The following is an 18,905-nucleotide window of genomic DNA, read 5'->3' as shown; positions in this document are numbered from 1 at the left end:
GCCCCCCCATGTTGTTCAACAACTCTACCAGACCTTAACTGGAGACTTTCAAAAGTTTTCAGTTTGCCTTAGGAGTCTTAGAAGTTTTCTTTTTTTTTAAACCCAGTTGATACAATGACATCATTGTTACATGGACATATATCCAGGATGCTTAAAAGCCCCTTTAAAATTATTAAAGACCCTCAGTCCAGCGGTCAACCTCAACCTAGCCCAACCCACACAGCAGATTTATTTTCTGGTCACCACTGGTAAGTGACGTGATGAACTTATTAATGCCCCTTTATACCAGAAAACTAGCTGTTGCTGTACTTATCCACTTTTCTCCAGCTACCATCCAGAACACACTACATAATCTACTGTCAGCTCCAGCATATAGTACATCTGATGTAATCTTTCTTTCAGCAGAGGACTCGAAGGATAGATGGACCAGCAAGGTCATGTGAGTCACCCTCTATATGACCATCAAGCAGAGAAAACAGCAGGACATCCCTGGTTGTTACCAGCAGCTCCTATCTCAAGGTTTCCAATCCATCATAAAAAATCTACAGCTTTTACAAGTTCTTTTCCTTTGGAGGGATGCCAGTCTTATTTATGCACCAAACTTAAGCAACTATTCAGCAGTAACAATTGACCATTAGAGCAACATATCAACCCAGAACTATTCTCTGCCAAAAAAAAGTCCATGTCTGTTCTCCATAGCAATTTAGCAAACCTAGATTGCTGAATTTTTGTTGTTTTGACTGAAGCAGTAACACAGCTGTTTTCTAGAACTCTGCTCAATGAACATAATCTCTCTCTATAAAAAGCTAACAGTGACTTTGTTAGTCACGCCCTAACTCCAAAACGGCTGGGCGGATCGCCCCGAAATTTTCACATGACGTTCCTCCCTGTTCTGGGCAGGTAATCAGACCTTCAAATTGCCGAAAGTCCATACTTGAGCCAGGTATAACGTCTTTTTCCTGGCGCACCAGGCCATGAAGCTGGCTCTGTTTAACTGTCATCCTTAGAATGTTCGTGCAGCATGTCTGTGGCCAGAGGGCTTGGAATGAGGGCTTAGAATGTTCACGCAGATGAGCAGAGATGAGCAGTGAAAACAGAAAATAGGTAATACTGTTAGGTAATACAAGTGGAAGTGAAACACATACACACTTTGCCGTGTGAGACGTCAGGTGGGGTTCCCCCCCTTACACACAGGTAACTTTCACTCTCTGTGCCTCACCCACTGCTACCACACAATACACACCCATTCATCCTCACACACCTCACTCTGCCCTCCCTCACATCCAACCACCACTTACCCATTTCCACACCCATATTCACCACAGCTCTTTTACTAAAAGCGAGCTGGAGTTTGCCTTTTTCTTCTAAGAAAATCCACAGTGTATGTAACCAACACTACTGGCTCCGCTTCTTTTGCACATGGCCCTTTAAGAACCCAGAGAGCTGGCCTCGATCTGAGCGCCTCACCACCCTGCCTCTGCTGCCTGACTGGGATAGCCTCCTTGCCCCAGTTCTGCCTTACCCAAGCCAGGACTGTGCGTGTCAACCAGCCTCATGGACAGCGGGATTCGCACTCTGAACAGTTACGTTGTGGAATGGAAAGGGTTACATTATACTAAAAAAAGAAGACACCACCATATAACAATGTGAATTGAATGGGAAAGAGGGATTCCATTTGACCACCCCAAAAGGCTATGCTGCGGATCATTGGACTTGCATGGACATCTGTGTGGGTTGCGGACTGTGATGAGAAGGACAATTGCCACAGCAACGCGTGGCCGGGCCCCGCTAGTAATAAGATATAATATAAATGGGGTTAACATTCAGCTCCAAATGTAGCTGTTTTCATGATTACGCGTTAAATTCTGAGTGTTTCCCAATGAAAAATTGTTCTATTGTGTGAGAGCCTTTACCTACTGTCCTCCCATTCATATAACACTAGAACTATTATGGGGGCTGTTTTGTGGATTTTCGCTACCACCACCAGTTCTCACATGGAAGAATATAAAACTTTTGACACATGCACACACTGGGAAAAGCAGACCAACTCTTTTAAGGCAGGCAGAATATTAGTATCTGGGCAACTGTGACTTGGTTCACTTATTGGGAAAGAACACTGAAGCAATACCCTGTGGCTCTTTATTATGGGGTGAGGTTATCAGGGAATATATACTAGAACATAAGAACATAAGAACTAGCCTGCTGGATCAGACCAGAGTCCATCTAGTCCAGCACTCTGCTACTCGCAGTGGCCCACCAGGTGCCTTTGGGAGCTCATGTGCAGGATGTGAAAGCAATGGCCTTCTGCTGCTGCTGCTCCTGAGCACCTGGTCAAAATGTGCTGCCTCCCCCATATCTAGCAAGACTATGCTTAATACATAAATAAATTGGGCAAATGCCAAAGAAAACTGTTTTGCAGAGAGAAAGAAAAACCTGGAGTTTCCCTGCTTAGGGCTCTTCTTTGTAGTTCTCGTGCTTTCTTCCATAAACCTTTCCCTGCCAGCTGCTAGGTCTAGTGTTACCTCATGCAGCTCTCCCTATGGCTGCCTTCAGTCCTGGGCAGCAATCTCTTCACACTCTCTTCTTTGGCCCAGGAGAGGACAGGCAAAGCTGTTCAGGAGGAGGGGCAGAACTTCCACCCCTCATAAACCCCTCCTCTGTCTGTATTGGGCCTGCCTGCAAGCCATCAAAATGCTGTTTCTCTCCCACATCTGAGGGCAATTGTGACGTTTTGAGGGGGATGGGTGTAAACTGGTTCCAGGTTGTGTTGTTATAAAATAAAACAGGAAAAGGTTTTAGAATGTTGTTTAAAAATTAAGTTTGTCAGTGTTGATTTAACAGAGTTAACAAGCAAATAAACTTAACTGAAACACTTTTCCAGGACCATAAAAAGTACTTTAAAAACTAGTTTAGTAAAAAAAAAATTGAACAGTAAGAAATATGCAACATAAAAAATGTAACAAGAAAGTTTTTATTGAGCACTGATTTTCCTAGTGTTTTTTTAAAAAAAACTTTGTTTTGTGGCTGACTTTTTTGTAGAAATTCTCTTCAGATACTAATACTATATACTACTAATTTGAATTACGTGTATGGGGGCGGGGAGGGGGCAGGGGAGGGGGAATCAATTCTTTGTGGCTTTCTTTAAACCAAACACAATTTGGCTCTTGATGCATTAATTAGGTTAATAATATCAACCCAATCCCAAATTTTAAAGCCTTGCTTCTGCTATTAATAGAGTACATCTGATTTTAATTATGTATACATAGAACTGTGCAAACTGGGCTGAGCCTTCATTTATCCTTAACCTATCTATCAGTACAGTTTGTATTATTGTTGTGCTGGGGTGTTGATTCACATTACTGTACTTAATTCAAGTGTGTAAATTAAGTAGCTAAAACTTATATTGAAGCAGAAGTATTTTCTTCAGCAAGGCACAGTGACTATCAGAATAATTCCATCTGAGCTTGTGATGTGTTTCTGATTCATTACTGCCCCTAATTCAGAGCACTGCATGAGAGACCCTCTTCACTCAAGTAAGGGGGAGGAGAGGAGCACAGAGTATACAGGGAAGTCCTACAAGTGTTTGAGTGCATAAGGTTGACACCATCCATGGAGATCCCCTAGTCTGATTCTGTCAAATTCAAGATAAGAAATATCCATTTTTTGGTATAACTGCAGAAGTGGTTCTCAGTGACGTCTCACTAGGAATTACAAACTTCAAACAGAGGTTGGAGAAAGTAACAGGTTTAAAAATAGGAGCTTTGATGAGGAAAGCACACGTCTGAATCTACCATGTTGTGTGCTAATGTTTTGAAAGAAACAAAAAACTTAGCCAAACATGGTTACATAAGTGGTTTTCAAAAACTGTACGTAATTCTGGATGCTTTGGTTCTGGTTCTCTGATTTTTGAAGACTGTGTTCTAGTTCCTTCAAGCAAACTTCGTGATGTTTTTCACTCTGGAAAAAAAAGAAACATTGCATTACACCCAAATGTTCCCTGAAAACAAGACAGTCATAACACATTACCCCATAGGAACAACCTAATTTTTGCCAATTTCATCCTTATACCACTGAAATATCAGAACTCCTGTAGATTTTTTTTACAGCTGAATCTGTAATCAATTTAAATTACATTTTTGGTACCAAAGGTGCTTGTTAAAACAAAGTGATAGATAGCAGCTTTATTACAGTCATTCATAATTTATCATCCCCATAAAATACACACATTCTTTAGATTTACTTTTATATTTATTAGAATATAATATTAAAAATGCATGTGGTTAAAATAAGTGTCAAAGCTGACTCAGAATTTTAAGCACTGGCCATATTTTGTATGCAGTATTAATGTCTGGTTAAAAGGGATCAAATAAATGACTTCCTAAGGGCTTGTTTTTCAATTGTAATACCCTATAACATCTGTACACTAAGGAGTCCTGGGTCTTGTTCTTAAGTATTTACAGTTGATTCTCATATCCAGCAACACCAGCTCACCAGGAGTAGAACAATATGTTCCATATTTCTGCTTTTATAATATATTCCCAATTGGATGAGATACATCAGTCCCTTTAACATTAAAATGGATGACCCTCCCAATATCAAACGGCTGCCAACAATGAAAAGGAAAGTATCCCAATAAATGGGGGCCTCTCCCCCAGATAGAAATAAAAATATGACCCCTTGCTCAGAACTAAATGCTCCCCCCACAAAAAAAACCCAAGCCAGAATGATGCCTTATGTCCCATCTGTTTTTCTTTGGAGCCCTCCCAGAGTTAGGACTGGACACCATCCACCAATTTGTGGGTAGGTTGTATTGCTGCTACTGTTTTTATTGGTTTTATATATTTTAATGATGTTATTCGATGTTTTTTGTACTTTGTTATTTATTGACTTACTAGCGTGGCCTGGCCACGCGTTGCTGTGGCTTATTGTGGTGAAATGGGAAAGGAACAGTAGCAGCAAATCAATTGCAGAGGCCAGCAGTACATGCTCGTATTAGAAACTATGCAGCCCTGATACTTGTCGCGATGTCAGTGATATTATTGTGCCCGCATTCTTTGGGGGGGGGGGGGATGGAAAGAGCACCCCTGCACACATCCCTAGGCTTCAGCTGGTCCTGATCCTTTACCTGGGAGTAAGTTTGGTTGGTGGCAATGGGTGTCGCTTCTGAGGAAACCCTCTGACGGGTGCGACGCAGCCATTCAAAGTATGTCATGGTTGCTGTACCAATTGCAGGCTTACTCCTGGTAATGCATGCCTGGTTTTTCTTAACTGTAACTGAAGTATGGGGTCCAGAGTTTTGACCGCCATTAAGCAGTTTTAGCTGGTGCCTGGCCCCTCCCTTCCCACATCCTTTGCATGCCACCTCCCCTCCCTCCCTTCCCTTTCCCTCCGCTAGGGTGGGTGGGTCATATTAAGATGCTGGGCCTGCCTCCTGCCCGTTGCAGCCCTCACTCTCTTCCCTCCCTCCCTTCTCTTGCCTTTGCATACCACCCCTCCCCCTCCCTCCCTTCCCTTTCCCTCCACCAGCTAGAGGTGGGTGGGTCATATCAAGATGGGGTTTACTCCCCCCTCCCTTGCATGCACAGCCTCTGTCTCCCCTCCCTCCACTTCTCTTCCCTTGCCTTGCCACCTCCCCTCCTCCCATGCCTTTCCCTCGCTGGGGTGGGTGGGTCCTTATCAAGATGCTGGGCCCCTGCCTCCCCTCCCTTGCATGCCACCCCTCATCCCTCCCTCACTTCTCTTCCCTTGCATGCCACCCCTCCCCTCCCTCACTTCCCTTTCCGCCTCTCTGCTTCAGGGTGGGTGGGTCATATCAAGATAGTAGAGGCCCCCTGCCTCCCCCCCTCCCTTGCATGCACCACAGCTCACTGTGTCTCCCCTCTCTCCCCACTTCTCTCTTCCCTTGCATGCCTCCCCCACTGTCCCTTTCCTCTCCCTCCCTCTCTTCCCTTGCATGCCACCCAGTGGTGGGGTCCAAAAGTGTTAGTAACAGGTTGCCATGGGGGCGGGATTCAAACTGTTGCGTAAGCGCCAATGGGGGTTGAAGCCGAGGACACTGACCCAGGCGATGGCCGGCCATTCCAGGAGTGGGGCATTACTGGGTGGGGCTGTGGCAGGACATAGCCTTGGCTGTGTACACGATCACTTAGGGTGAGGAAGCCGAGATGCCTTGAGCGCGCGGGCTGCCACGCACGCTAGGTGCACCTCCTGCTAGACTGCTTCCAAGTTCTGCTTACTTCTGAGAGAGGCGTAGCTAGGAGGCAAAAATCCACGTGACAAAATCACCAAGTGGTAGCCCCTCTCGGCACACACAAATAATTAGTAACCTACTCTGCGGGAACCTGCTTGAGAAACTGCTGGATCCCATCTCACAATGACCCACCCCTCCCTCTCCCAGTGGCAGTGGGGTTAAGAGCTTATTATTATCTAATCTGGAAGGAACCCGGGTTTGATTCTCCGTTCTGCCGCCCTGAGCTGTGGAGGCTTATCACTGGGGGAGTCAGAGTAGCCTGTACACTCCCACCTGCCTGCGACCAACTGGGTGACCTTCAGGGCCTAGTCACAGCTTCTCGGAGTTCTCTCAGTCCACCTACCTCACAGGGGTGTTTTGTTTGTGAGGGGAAGGGAGACAAGGGAAGGTGTCAGCCCCTTTGAGTCTCCTACAGGAGAGAAAGGGGGGATATAAATCCAAACTCCTCCTCTTCCTCTTCTCCTCCTCCTCCTCCTCCCCTCTCCCTCGTGTGTATGTGTGTGTATGTGTTTCACTTCCACTCGAGTTACTGCCTATGTGCTGTTTCCACTGCTCATCTTTGGCCATCTGAGTGAACATTCTAAGGGCACGAACATTCTAAGAGTGACAGTTACACACAGGCCCCTAAGAGTGACAGTCACACACAGTCAGGCATTTTTACCTGGGCCAGGTATGAAATTTCAGGTATGTGAACATCTGAAAACACTCTCGCCTGACTGACTATAGTGGCTGGGAATTTTCAGAGGAATTGGCCCAGCAGTTACTGAGGTACCCTGTCATCAACACATACACGGTTAGCTTTTTATATATATAGATACACTGCCCTGAGCCCTCCAGGGGTACAGCGGTATATTAAATCGAATGAATGAATGGATGGATGGATGGATGGATGGATGGATGGATGGATGGATGGATGGATGGATGGATGGATGGATGGATGGATGGATGGATGGATGGATGGATGGATGGATGGATGGATGGATGAATAAAATGAGAACTATGTAAGTGTTCTCCACTCCTACATCTATGGAACCCACGTGGTGGACCACAATCACAGCCTTTACGCTAATTCAGTGACAAGAAGCAAGCATCTTATTACTGCTTTTCATCCAATCAACAGCCTGATATGGCAGTGAAACCGCCCAATAGGGCTGAGGTGAAGAGGTAGATGAGGAACAAACTCTTAACCTTCCTTACCAATCCCAGTGCTATACAACAGATTCCCACAGCACTAAATTTTCCAACTTTGGGGTTTAATGGAGAAAGAGGCTGTTTCCAGGCAGAAGAAACATCAATCTAACTCATGAAAAAGACAACTGTTTGCTGCAAGTCTCTGCTTGCTCTATCCCTCCCCCGCAAAAACACAAGAGACAAATATTAGCCCTCAGATCTACTAAAAAAAGAGCACAACAGAAAACAGACTACAGTGTGAGTACAGTCTTTAACATGCAGCTTTTTACAAATTACATTTTTATCCCATTTGGAGAATTTTAACAAGGCAATTTATGCAGGGCTACTTACTCTATCCTAACAAAAAGAAGGAGGATAGGCTGAGAGAAAGGGATCTTCTGGGCTGGGGTGTGCATGTGTTCTACTTCAGGTATCCCTGGTCCAAATCCACCACTGTCCACATGGCACTACCAACAATAACTTGCAGTGCTTGGAGAAGGTAGTAAGGGATACAGACAGCTACTCTGGAAATTTCCTCTTTGCCCAAAAGATCAAGTTCTGAACTGTAGATTAAATAGCATACAAATACATGGAAGAATATGTTTGGAAGGCCCTAATCAGCCCTTTGTTCATCTTCCGCTACTATAGACTTGACCCACCTGGTGTAATAGATCTGACTTGACTCACCTGTGAGTCATAGATCTGACTAAGTCCATATTTGGAGATTTTAAAGCCAATTTTAGAAGATAGAAATATTAAATGAGCTTCATTTATTTAATTTATTTATAGCCTGCTATTCTCACTGAGATTCGAGGTGGATTAAATTTATTTATTTGACTTAGTATCCCGGCCCAAGGCCAGGATCAGGGTGGCTAACAATATTCAGAATGACATGTACAATACCTATAATGTAAAATCATCAGTAAAACAATATTTCAAATACAATGATAAAATTAATAGTAATCATCTAAAATTCCCATAGATTTTTGGTGCCAAAGGGATGGAGGGAGACAGGTGGGTTGGGAGGTCAGCAAGTCAGAAAACTGTAGCTGCCTCAACTGGTGAAGCACAGGTTGAATGTGTGCTCTTATAGGGATCCCTGTAAGGACTCTCACCACTGCATTTTGAACCAGTTGCAATTTCCAGAGTAGTTTCAAGGTAGGCCAGCGTAGCATGACTTATAGTAGTGTAGCCTAGAGGTGACCCCTGTATGAATCACTGTAGCTAAGCTGAGCAGGAAAAGTGTGTGTGTGTGTGGTGGGGGGAGTAACTACTCAGCCTGGCTGAGGTGGAAAAAGGCCATCTTGGCTGTGTAACCTGGGTCTCCCTCTCGACGGAGGAGTTCAGGAGCACACCTAGGCTTTTCACAGAGGAAGCAGGTGCTAATATCGCTGTGTCTAACTTCCGCAGCTGAAATTCCCCTCCACTCCACCCTGTCTCAGCCATGGGACCTTCGTCATTGATGGTTCCAATTTTTTTAACTATCCCACCACAGCCTCCAGACTCTTGGGCAGACTATCAAGAGTGGCAGTCAGCCGGCCTTCCATCAACAGATAGAGCTGAGTGACATCAACAACCCAGCCTAAAACTTTGAACCAGCTGAGGGGGTCACATAGATGTTAAATGACATCAAGGAGAAGATTTTCCCCTGTGAGACCCCACAAGAAAGGGAGAACCGCTGGGACATCTCTTTCCCAATTGCTACCTGCTGTCCTTGGCCCTGGAGAAATGAGGACAGCCATTTCAAGGCTGTACCCTGGATCCCAGTGAGGCAGAGGGCCAAAAGACAGTGTCAAATGCTGCCATTGGATCTAATAGCAACAGCCGTGTTGACCCACACAGGTCTAGCAGGAGCCGAAGTTCACCTGTGAGGGAAACCAGAATGATCTGGAAGCCAGACTGGAATGGGTCCAGGGCCAAGATTTTATTCATAAACACATGCAGCTGTTCTGCTATGGCTCTCTCAACTACCTTCCTCTATAATATCAAAATTTGCTGGGAGGTCATATCGGAGAGACAAGACAGTGTACAGAGGAAAAAAGGTAATCTTACAAATAAGACATCCCAAATAAGGTTCTGACACATGGCTGGTAAGTTTTATCCTCTTCCATTAACGTCAGCAGGAATGACACAGACAGGTGACTATTGGGGGGGGGGGGGCATGGTAGCCACACACTTTTCTCGAGATGAGGCAATCTGTTAAACTGCATCCAAAGCTTAGAAATTCCGTAACACACCCATGCTTGGTTCAGACAAAAAGGAACAGAATGATCATCTGGGAGAAGAAAGAACAGCAACCAGAGGGCACTGGCTTGAACTTGGAAGGCGTTATGTACTAGAAATCACACGGTGTTGTATCATACATGCATATTTTAATCTGACTAACACTAAAGGAAAAGGGAGGACCTGGGAGACACATGCCCATTAGTTAGATGATCTGCAATCACAAAGCGGTATCCACCCCCCAATATATACTCACAGTATTCAGCTTCTTAGCTAATTGTTTATGTTCCTCTTTTTTCCGCCTCAGTTCATTTTCTAGATCCAATATCTTCAACTGGAGGGCCTGCTCTTTAGGTGAATTTTTTTCTGCCTCTTCTACCAGCTGTAACAAAAAAGAGATCAACCCTAGATGACCCTTAATCAGAAGTAGTGGATAAAATGTTAAGATTAGTTCAGATATTTCGTGAGCATTAGAAAACAGCAAATCGTTCAATTAGTAATCAGTACCTACTGTATCATAGGGTCTGACTTGTTCTACGGCAGATTTCAACACAAAGGTTAAAAAAACCTCATGGAAAACAAAATCAGAATAATGTTTTTCTAAGCGAAGGACTCAAAGACTGTCCCTGCTACCACTGCCATTCTCCCAGTAAACTAGACTGACCATCTAATTACAGGTAGCCACTAATCCTTTGGGACATACTACTTCCATGTGGCTACCTAAAATTGCAAGAAAGGACAGGTCTCTTTTTTACGTGAGGACATTCAGGCAACTGTTTTCAACAAATACAAGAGCTTGGACAAAGCCATGTGTCAGACTTTGTGGTAAAGTTAGGCCTATTGAAAAATCCTGTGGCCATTTTCTGCCTGCTTCCTTGTACGCATTTGCCAAACATAAGCAGGCAAAACAACCATGTATAATCATAACAGCAAAGGGAAAAAGTTCTTATCTGGATGTATTAGGGCTGAGTCATGCTCCATCTCCCACTAGCAGTTCTCTGTACACGGATATTACTTTATGTTAAGAAATTACTTATATCCATTCTTCAGACAAAAGGCAAACTGGCTTCTGAACTGAGATACAAGGATGACCCTCACTTCCTCTTACCATGCTTCCATACTTTGTCCAAACACCGGAGGACGTGCATGTAACATACTGGTTTGGTGCATTTTCTTCATGTATGCCTTAAGAAGAGGCCTGCTGGATCCCACATAACCCACAGTGGCCAACTGGTTGCCTTTGGGAAGCCCACAAAAGTTATATGGAAGCAAAAGCCTTCTTCCACAGTTTGTCCTCCAGTACTGGTATTAAATGGTACATTGCCTCTGAACATGAAGGATCCATTTAGCCATCTTGGCAAGCAGTTCTTGATAGGCATACCCAGTTGTCCAATACCACTGGGTCATTGGATTATTTGAAATAAAGATAGATCTATCTTCTCTGAATCCGTCAAGTTTCCCTAAGCTAGTGGGCATCAAATCTTGTGGCAGTGAATTCCATGAACTAATTATGCATTGTATGAAATAGCAAACCTTTGGCTTTCTTGAATCTGCTCCTCAACTTTTTCACTGCATGACTCTGAGTTCTAGTATTATGGGAGAAGGAGAAAACATTCTATTCATGGCTTCTAAATGATGATTTTGTAAACCTGGACAGATTAGTTTTACCTCATTTGGGTAATGGCCTCTATGCACTTCAGGTAATTTTAACTGCACCACAGTAAAGCTGCTTTATCCTAAGTCCCTATATGTTTGCATTTTTAAGCTGCTGCTACACCACACACACACAATGTCAGGCCTGTGCCTGTCAGTTGATAGGTGGTGGGCATTGCAAAGAGTTATGGTTTTGCTTTGTACTCTGCAGGTGTCCTGTGCTCCCTCCTCCCTTCCTTCCACAGACAGCCTTGGCAGCCCTGGAAGACCTGAACTTGTCATGTGGGAAGTATGAGCTGTTCCCAGGCTTGTAGTGCTTTGTAGTGGGAATCATAGGAGCCGTTTGGCTAAGGGGGGGGGGGTGGCAGAAGCTTTGGGGAATATAGACAGTAGGTTTGAGTGGGAATCTCAGATTCGTCTTTGCTTCATATTGCCCTTTCGTACTGAAATAAAGACTTTAGAACAAATCTAGTTTGTATTATTTCCGGATGCGAGGTCTTTCTCTCTCTCTCTCTCTCTCTCTCTCTCTCTCTCTCTCACACACACACACACACACAGGCAGTATAAGTCTATGCTGGTATCACTCTTTGATTGATGGTACATCAGCAGCATGAGAATGCAACAGGTACTTGCTCAATGTGGGAAACTCATGACAAAGCAATCTTACAGTGGTGTAGTGTGTGTGTGATATCAGTCCAAGGTGTTCCTTCCTGGTGCTTAATCAGAGCCAGAATTAGTCCAGGAACCAAAACTCAATGCCAGTCTTTCCTGCCACCCCTCAATATATGATCAAGAAAAAAATGCTTTGGGCATATATAGAAGACCTTTCCTTCACTAATGAGTAAACAATACTCTGAGGGCAATTCTCTGAGGAAAGTATGACTTTCACTTTAAAAGATAACACTGCACTCTCCCATTGACAAAAGAAGTGTTCTACAAAGAAAACGTAGAACTATGCCAACTGCCTCTTTCATGAGTCCACAGAGGAACAGTCTGAATACTGTTCATCTGAATCAAAAATTCAAAGCAGTCTAGATTGTATCTACCCTTTTCCGTCCATCTTCCAAAGCAACTTCCAGTTGTCTGGTCAAAGCATCATAACTTGCAAGCTTTTGTTTGAACTGCAGTTCAATTTTCTGAAGACTCTCTTCCTGGTCCACCAGCTGATCTTCAAGCTTTTTGTTTTGTAATTCCATTTCTTCTAATTTTCTTTTAAGTCAGAGAGATAGATATATAAGTAACATCACTACAAAAGCGGATGGAAAAGGAAATAATGAAGGGGAGCCTTGTTCACCTTTGAACTTCTTCATACTTCGTCTGAATTGTATAATTTTCATTTTGCATAGAATAGTATTTCAAGAAATCATCACTGTTGGCCACCTGTGAAAATAATGGTTCTAACATATTTTACAAAGCAGCAGACAAAAAAGAAAATTCTATCAGTTCTATGCAGTCTTTCACAGCAGCTACTGAGACTGACCCATGCTCAAGACAAACCGCATCTATTTGATGGGTCACATGGAAGGACAGAGTTCATCCTGCTTCTCCACTATCATATGGCAGATTTGGCCCCTTATGAATATACTAGCGGGGCCCGGCCACGCGTTGCTGTGGCAATTGTTCTTCTCATCACAGTCCACAACCCACACAGATGTCCATGCAGGTCCAATGATCCCCAGCATAGCCTTTTGGGGTGGTCAAATGGAATCCCTTTCCCTTTTCAATTCCACATTGTTGTTATATGGTGAGATTGTCTTGTTTTTTTTTAGTATAATGTAACCACTTTCCATTCCACAAAGCGTAACTTTGTTCCAGAGTCACGAGATCCTGCTGTCCATGAGGAGGCTGGTTGACATGTACACAGTTCTGGCTTTAGGTAAAGGCAGGGAACTGGGAGCAAGGAGTACTATCCCAGTCCAGGCAGCAGAGCGGGCAGAGACAGTGGTAAGCTCAGATCGAGGAGGAACCCAGCTCTCTAGGTTCTTAAAGGAGCCATGTGCAAAGAAGCCGAGGAAGACCAGTGAGGTGTTGGTTAGCCCACCCCACACTGTGGATTTTCTTAGAAGAAAAAAGGCCAAACTCCAGCTTGCTTTTTAGTAAAAGAGAGCAGTGAGGTGAACATGGGTGTAGAAATGGGTAAATGGAGGTTGGATGTGAGGGAGGGCAGAGTGAGTTGTGTGTGAGAGGAGATGAAGTGGGTGTAGCAGATTGTGTGGTAGCAGTGGGTGAAGAGGCACAGAGAAGAGTGAGAAAGAAGTTACCTGGAGCGTGTGTGGGGGGGGGGGACCCCCACCTGGCGTCTCACTACCGCGGCTTAAAGTGTGTATGTGTTTCCACTTCCAGCCAGCTTTATTATTACCTAACAGTATTACCTATTTTCTGTTTTCACTGCTCATCTCTGCCCATCTGCATGAACATTCTAAGCCCTCATACCAAGCCCTCCAGCCACAGACAGACATGCTGCATGAACATTCTAAGGGTGACAGTTAAACAGAGCCAGCTTCAAGGCTTGGTGCGCCAGGAAAAAGACGTTTTACCTGGCTCAGGTATGGACTTTCGGTGATTTGAAGGTCTGATTACCTGCCCAGAACAGGGAGGAACGTCATGTGAAAATTTGGGGGCGATCCGTCCAGCCGTTTTGGAGTTAGGGCGTGACTAACAAAGTCACTGTTAGCTTTTTATATATATAGATGAATTAGGTCTCTCAATTACGCTTTCAAATGTAAAAATACAACTAAAATAGGAGTAAAGTATGTAAAATCCAAACTTGTATGAAATGTAAAATTGAGCTCATCTGACATTCTTATCTGGAAATGCTGCATCATTTCTGGAAGCTTTACATTTCTGGAAGCTGCACAGCATACAAGAGTGCCTTGCAAACTTGAACGACATTTTTAACTGGCTTTTACAAATGGCTATTTAAAGAAGATATATAGGTTATTTTGAAATAAATAAATAAACTGGAGGGTGAATTAAAAAAAAAACACCTGGGTTTGTGGTCTAACCATGTTCAACAAAAGATGAACCAAGAATCCATTCTGAAAAAGGTGAATTGAAGGAGAAAGTATCTGTGCGCCCATTACTTATAACTAGTGCTCTTTGGAAACAATAACTTTCATGATAGCTGCCTTACATTCCCTTCAAAAGCCAATTTAACTTCAGTTCATGTATTCACTGCAGGCCAGTGCTGAAAATGTATAGTGGAGAAGCAGTGCAAGCCCCTTCTTTCTCCCACACAGATAACCAACCACCTGTGCGAACTGAGCAACCAGTGTCGATCCCCAGTCATGCAGAGACTGCTTCATTAAACTTTACAAATGAAACGCAAAGTATGCAACCCAATCCTATGCAAGTTTAGACAGGATTAAAATACACTGTATTCAAGGAGATTTACAGACTTCATTCAAATGTTGAATAGAAACTCTTTGCTCGTGCCAAGCCAGAGCCTTGCTTGTTGCTTTGTTTGCATGCCAGGACCTGTTCACTGCCAGGGAACCCAATGGGCAGAGGGATGGCATCTGATAGAAAGTGACAGGTGTGGCTTGTACCTATCATTGCCTCTAGACTCATGATGCTACCACGTTGACCAAAGTAGTTGAAGAGACTCGCTGCAACCTGCTCTGGAGCCAGCCCTCCCTGCCATGCAAAGCAAATCTCTACCAAAAGGAATGTGGAAATATGTTTCTGTATACCACACCCCCCCCCTCCAGTAAATGTTCACTTGTGAGGGGGAGGATTGCTGTGTGCACCCTCCTCCTTGGCATACACCCCAGCCTTAAGTGGAAAGGACTCATGGTGTTTCAGGCACATGATGTGAGCACCCCAATGCTCCTTCCCTTCTCTCCTTGCATTTGGAGTGTGATTGAAGACTTCCTGGTTCTGAAGTCCTCATGCTCCAAGTGCAGGCTGCTGTGCAACTTGGATAATGGTGTCTCCTAATGAATGGGCATGCTAGTCAATGGGCATTCTCTGGTAAAAATTCTGGTTTGTGGCAAGAAAACAGACAGCAGTTTGTCTTTTGAGACTGGATGTCATGGCAAACTGGATTCTGACTGAAGGTTTTTCAAACCAGGAAGACTTCAATCACATTTCAGATATGAAGGAAGGTGGAGAGGGAGAATGCAAAGACAGCAACAAGCCGGTTTATGCCCATCACAAACAAACAGCAGAAGTCTGAACTCAGCCATTAGTGTAAAAAGGTCTGCAATGTTAAACAGAAAAACAGCCATATTAAAACAATGCCAATAATTCTGTTAAAATGATGTCAAACTGGAGTTGAGCTTCTTTCAATGCAACATTATCCATTAGGTACTCCACTGTTTTTTCTCAGGGATAGATATTTATACATTTAATGTTTAAACAGAGTGAAGGAGCAGATTATCACAAGACAATTACTGCTTCAGAGATCAATATCTAATAGCCAAGGTCCGTCTGCAGAAATTCAAATACATAAAGAAGTAACACCATTGCCTCTAAAAGCAATTGAACAGATCAGTTTCATCCAGTGCACCAATTCAGGTACAAAAAGGGTGTTTATTCCACTAGGGAGATACAGCAGGCAGCAGGATGACATGAGTGCCCTCAACTGGCAAACCCTGCTTTCCCTCCTTTACAATTCTTTTTTTAAAAAATGAAAAAGGGAGAAGAAAGCCCCAGTTTCCTGGACTTCTTTCCACATTTCTTTAGAAGCGTTAACCAAGAATTACTGTTCCCCAAGCACCTGAACCTGCAGTTCCCTAAAGGCTTTGGATTTATCTACACAGCTCTTTTGGCATGACAGCAGGCTTTCTTGACACTTCTGCAGTTTCCCTTCAGCTGCTCTCTGTAAATCATGGGCATGTTCTAACTCCTTCAAACGAGCCTCCGTCTGGCCTCTCATCTGTGAAAAAGCATTGATGATGGGGGCGGGTAGTAAACGGTGGAAGAAAAAGGACTGTTAGTGTTTACAGGCACTTTGCACAGCCCAATAAGTTTAAACTACTGTATAGTATTAATTGCACAAAAATAGAATACGCTGTACTTACCTTATCCATTTCTAAATCTTTAACTTCCATTAACTTTTTCCTTTCATGTATGACTTTTTTATACCTGGTCTTCAATTCTTCAGCTTCTGTTTCTAATTTCTGCACCTACAGCATTTTACATGAACACCAAAATGATATTTCTTTCAGAATGCTAATGTTTATTTCAAGCATAAAAGCTTGCATTTGAATTTTAAATAGTTTTAAAAATTAATTTTGTAAAGATACACGTAATATTGGCTTGGAACTATAGAATTAACGAAGAGTATGTGCAAACAGTAGAGTCAAAGAAGCTAGAAACCATTTGGAGGGGGGAACCTCCCCCATGGAATTATTATGGGTGTAGATATCTGGTCCTGTTACTTAAAAATGAGAGCATATCATCGTCTGATCAAAATCAGGAAGCAGATCTTGACATGGAGAAGGAAATAAGGCAACTGATTAAAAGTGAGAACATCATATTACTGGTGACTTGAACAACCCGCACATAGACTGAGCAAATAAATACTCAATTAATCCACAGAAACATGTTTTCTAAACATAATAAATTACATAAATTTGAACAGTTGGTCACAGAGCCAAAAAGAGGTGTGCCAACTCTGGACTTGCTTCTGAACAGGTGTAAGACCTGGTGTGAAATATAAATGTTGTGCAACCAACCAAAACAGTAACCACAATGCAGATTGTAAAGAGCTATAGGAGGATCTCTCTAGGTTGGTTGAGTAGGCAGCAATATTACAAAAGAAGTTTAATGTCAGTAAGTATAAAGTGATGTCTTTTGGAACAATTTTTTTAAATTTTTAATTACATGCTGATGGGGTCTGACTAGCAGAGATAAAGATGGAAAGAGATCTTGTAGTTGTAGTAGAAAGTTTGATGAAAATATTAACCAGGTGTGTGGCATAATGCCATGGTACAAATTATTAGGAAAAGGATTGAAAAGAAAATGGCCAATATTGCAGTGCCCTTGTTTAAAGCTATAGTGAGGCCGCATTTAGGAACACTGCATGCAGTTCTAGTCACTGTATCTCAAAAAGGATATTGCAAAGTTGGAAACATTCAAAGGAAGGGAATCAAGATCATTAGGGGGTGGAGCACTCTTCCTATAAGGGAAAGCTGGTGAATTTGGGGGCTTTCTTCCTAGAAAAAATGATGGCTAAAGGGAAACATGATATAGACTTATAAAATTACACAGGGAGTGAAAAAATATTTTAATTATTTAATAAATGTTTCAACAACATTTTTATCTTTTTTATATTTTAAGCTCGAACTTTAAATTGCTTTAATTACGTATTTGTGTGTTGGTTTTAATGACTTTTAAAATGATATTCTATATGTTTTTGTTAGCTATCTCGGAGGCCCTATGAGGGTTACGGTTAGGGAAAAGTGTAGAGTAAAAATCTTGTTGAATACATTTTAAAGAATCTGGTAGAAGGAACTTTTTCTCCCTCTCCCATAACATTACAACTCAGGGGCACCCAATTGTATCATTGGGATATAGGTTCAGGAGAGGTAAAAAAGGAAATATCTGTTAGCTATAAAGACGAGTTAGACAGATTCTTGGCTAATAGCTATGCTGACTGAAGGGAGCCTCCATATCGAGAGTCAGCAAACCTCTAAATACCAGAGCTACGAGGCAGCAGCAGAGGAGGGAATGGCCTGTATGCCTTATTTGTTTGGCCCTCCAGGGCAACTGGTTGGCGGCTTTGTGAAGCAGCATGGAACACTGTTCTGATCCAGCAATCTCTTCTTATAAGTAAAGGGCGGATGTGGTCGGAAGGAATGGCAGACATCTGTTCTACAAAGTCTGTTTCATTTGTGGTTCTCTGTATCTAAGCCTCTCAGTTTTTCAAGTATTATGTAATCCAGCAAGCCAGTGCCTAAAAAATTATGTGTGAGGAACTAGAATGGGTCAATATTTTCAATTTTCTCCTCAAAAGGCTAGCTCCCTCCCAGCACACAGCTATTACTCTGAAACCAGAATAAAAGGTTAATCTACAGGCAAATTAACACAATTTTTAAAATATATCTACAGGAGGGGTTCTTCCAACATGGTGCCTGTGGGAGCCACAGTGCCTACTGAGACCTTTCTTGGCATCCACCAGATATCTTCAAAAAGTGGGCATTGCCAGGTGGAGCTTCTGCACAACAGCTGTATACATGTGTAAACTCTGCCCAACATGTGAAAATTAATACAACCTTTCAACAGCAGCTGCCACCACAATGTTGGTTTTATTCTCTCTCCTCTCTCCTAACGTATTTCCCAGTATATTTTTTACAATTACTCCTCTTGTCCCCTGTATTTGAGCTTCTTCTATGTGTGTGTCTCCACCTTCTGTGGTGTCCATTTTGTGTTTGGTCTTGCCTAGGAGCCTAAAGCAGCCATTTTGCAGTTGTGCCCATCACACTGTCAGAATTCCAGAAAGCCCATAGGTTCACAAAAGAGTTGGGGGGGGCGGGGGCGCTGATCTACAATTCTTCCCCTGCACTGTGTTCACAAAAATATTTAAATTAGTGAAGTGAGAGCAATACTAGACATTTAGACCCCATAGATATTCCTTGTACAGACAAGAAAAACTTTACTCAAG

The 18,905-nt window shown here is 43.0% G+C and overlaps 1 protein-coding gene across 7 annotated transcripts in view; it reads right to left on the bottom strand.

The window, feature by feature from the left end:
* Positions 1-2,950: 2,950 nt before the first annotated feature.
* ODF2L (outer dense fiber of sperm tails 2 like) overlaps positions 2,951-18,905 on the bottom strand; it is a 41,816-nt gene continuing 25,861 nt past the window's right edge. For 6 of the 7 annotated variants that reach the window (XM_048498137.1, XM_048498141.1, XM_048498142.1 and 3 more), the window contains 6 exons: positions 16,321-16,425; positions 16,017-16,175; positions 12,591-12,676; positions 12,343-12,505; positions 9,900-10,025; positions 2,951-3,957 (listed from right to left, as the gene is read on the bottom strand). In XM_048498137.1, the coding sequence (XP_048354094.1) occupies positions 3,829-3,957; positions 9,900-10,025; positions 12,343-12,505; positions 12,591-12,676; positions 16,017-16,175; positions 16,321-16,425 (768 nt within the window). In that variant the 3' untranslated portion in view covers positions 2,951-3,828. The remainder of the gene's footprint in view (positions 3,958-9,899; positions 10,026-12,342; positions 12,506-12,590; positions 12,677-16,016; positions 16,176-16,320; positions 16,426-18,905) is intronic. The other variant, XM_048498140.1, reaches the window with a different exon arrangement.

This window comes from Sphaerodactylus townsendi, linkage group LG05 (genome assembly GCF_021028975.2).
Source record: "Sphaerodactylus townsendi isolate TG3544 linkage group LG05, MPM_Stown_v2.3, whole genome shotgun sequence".
NCBI classification, from domain to species: domain Eukaryota; kingdom Metazoa; phylum Chordata; class Lepidosauria; order Squamata; family Sphaerodactylidae; genus Sphaerodactylus; species Sphaerodactylus townsendi.
This window is presented reverse-complemented; position numbering and strand designations above follow the sequence as displayed.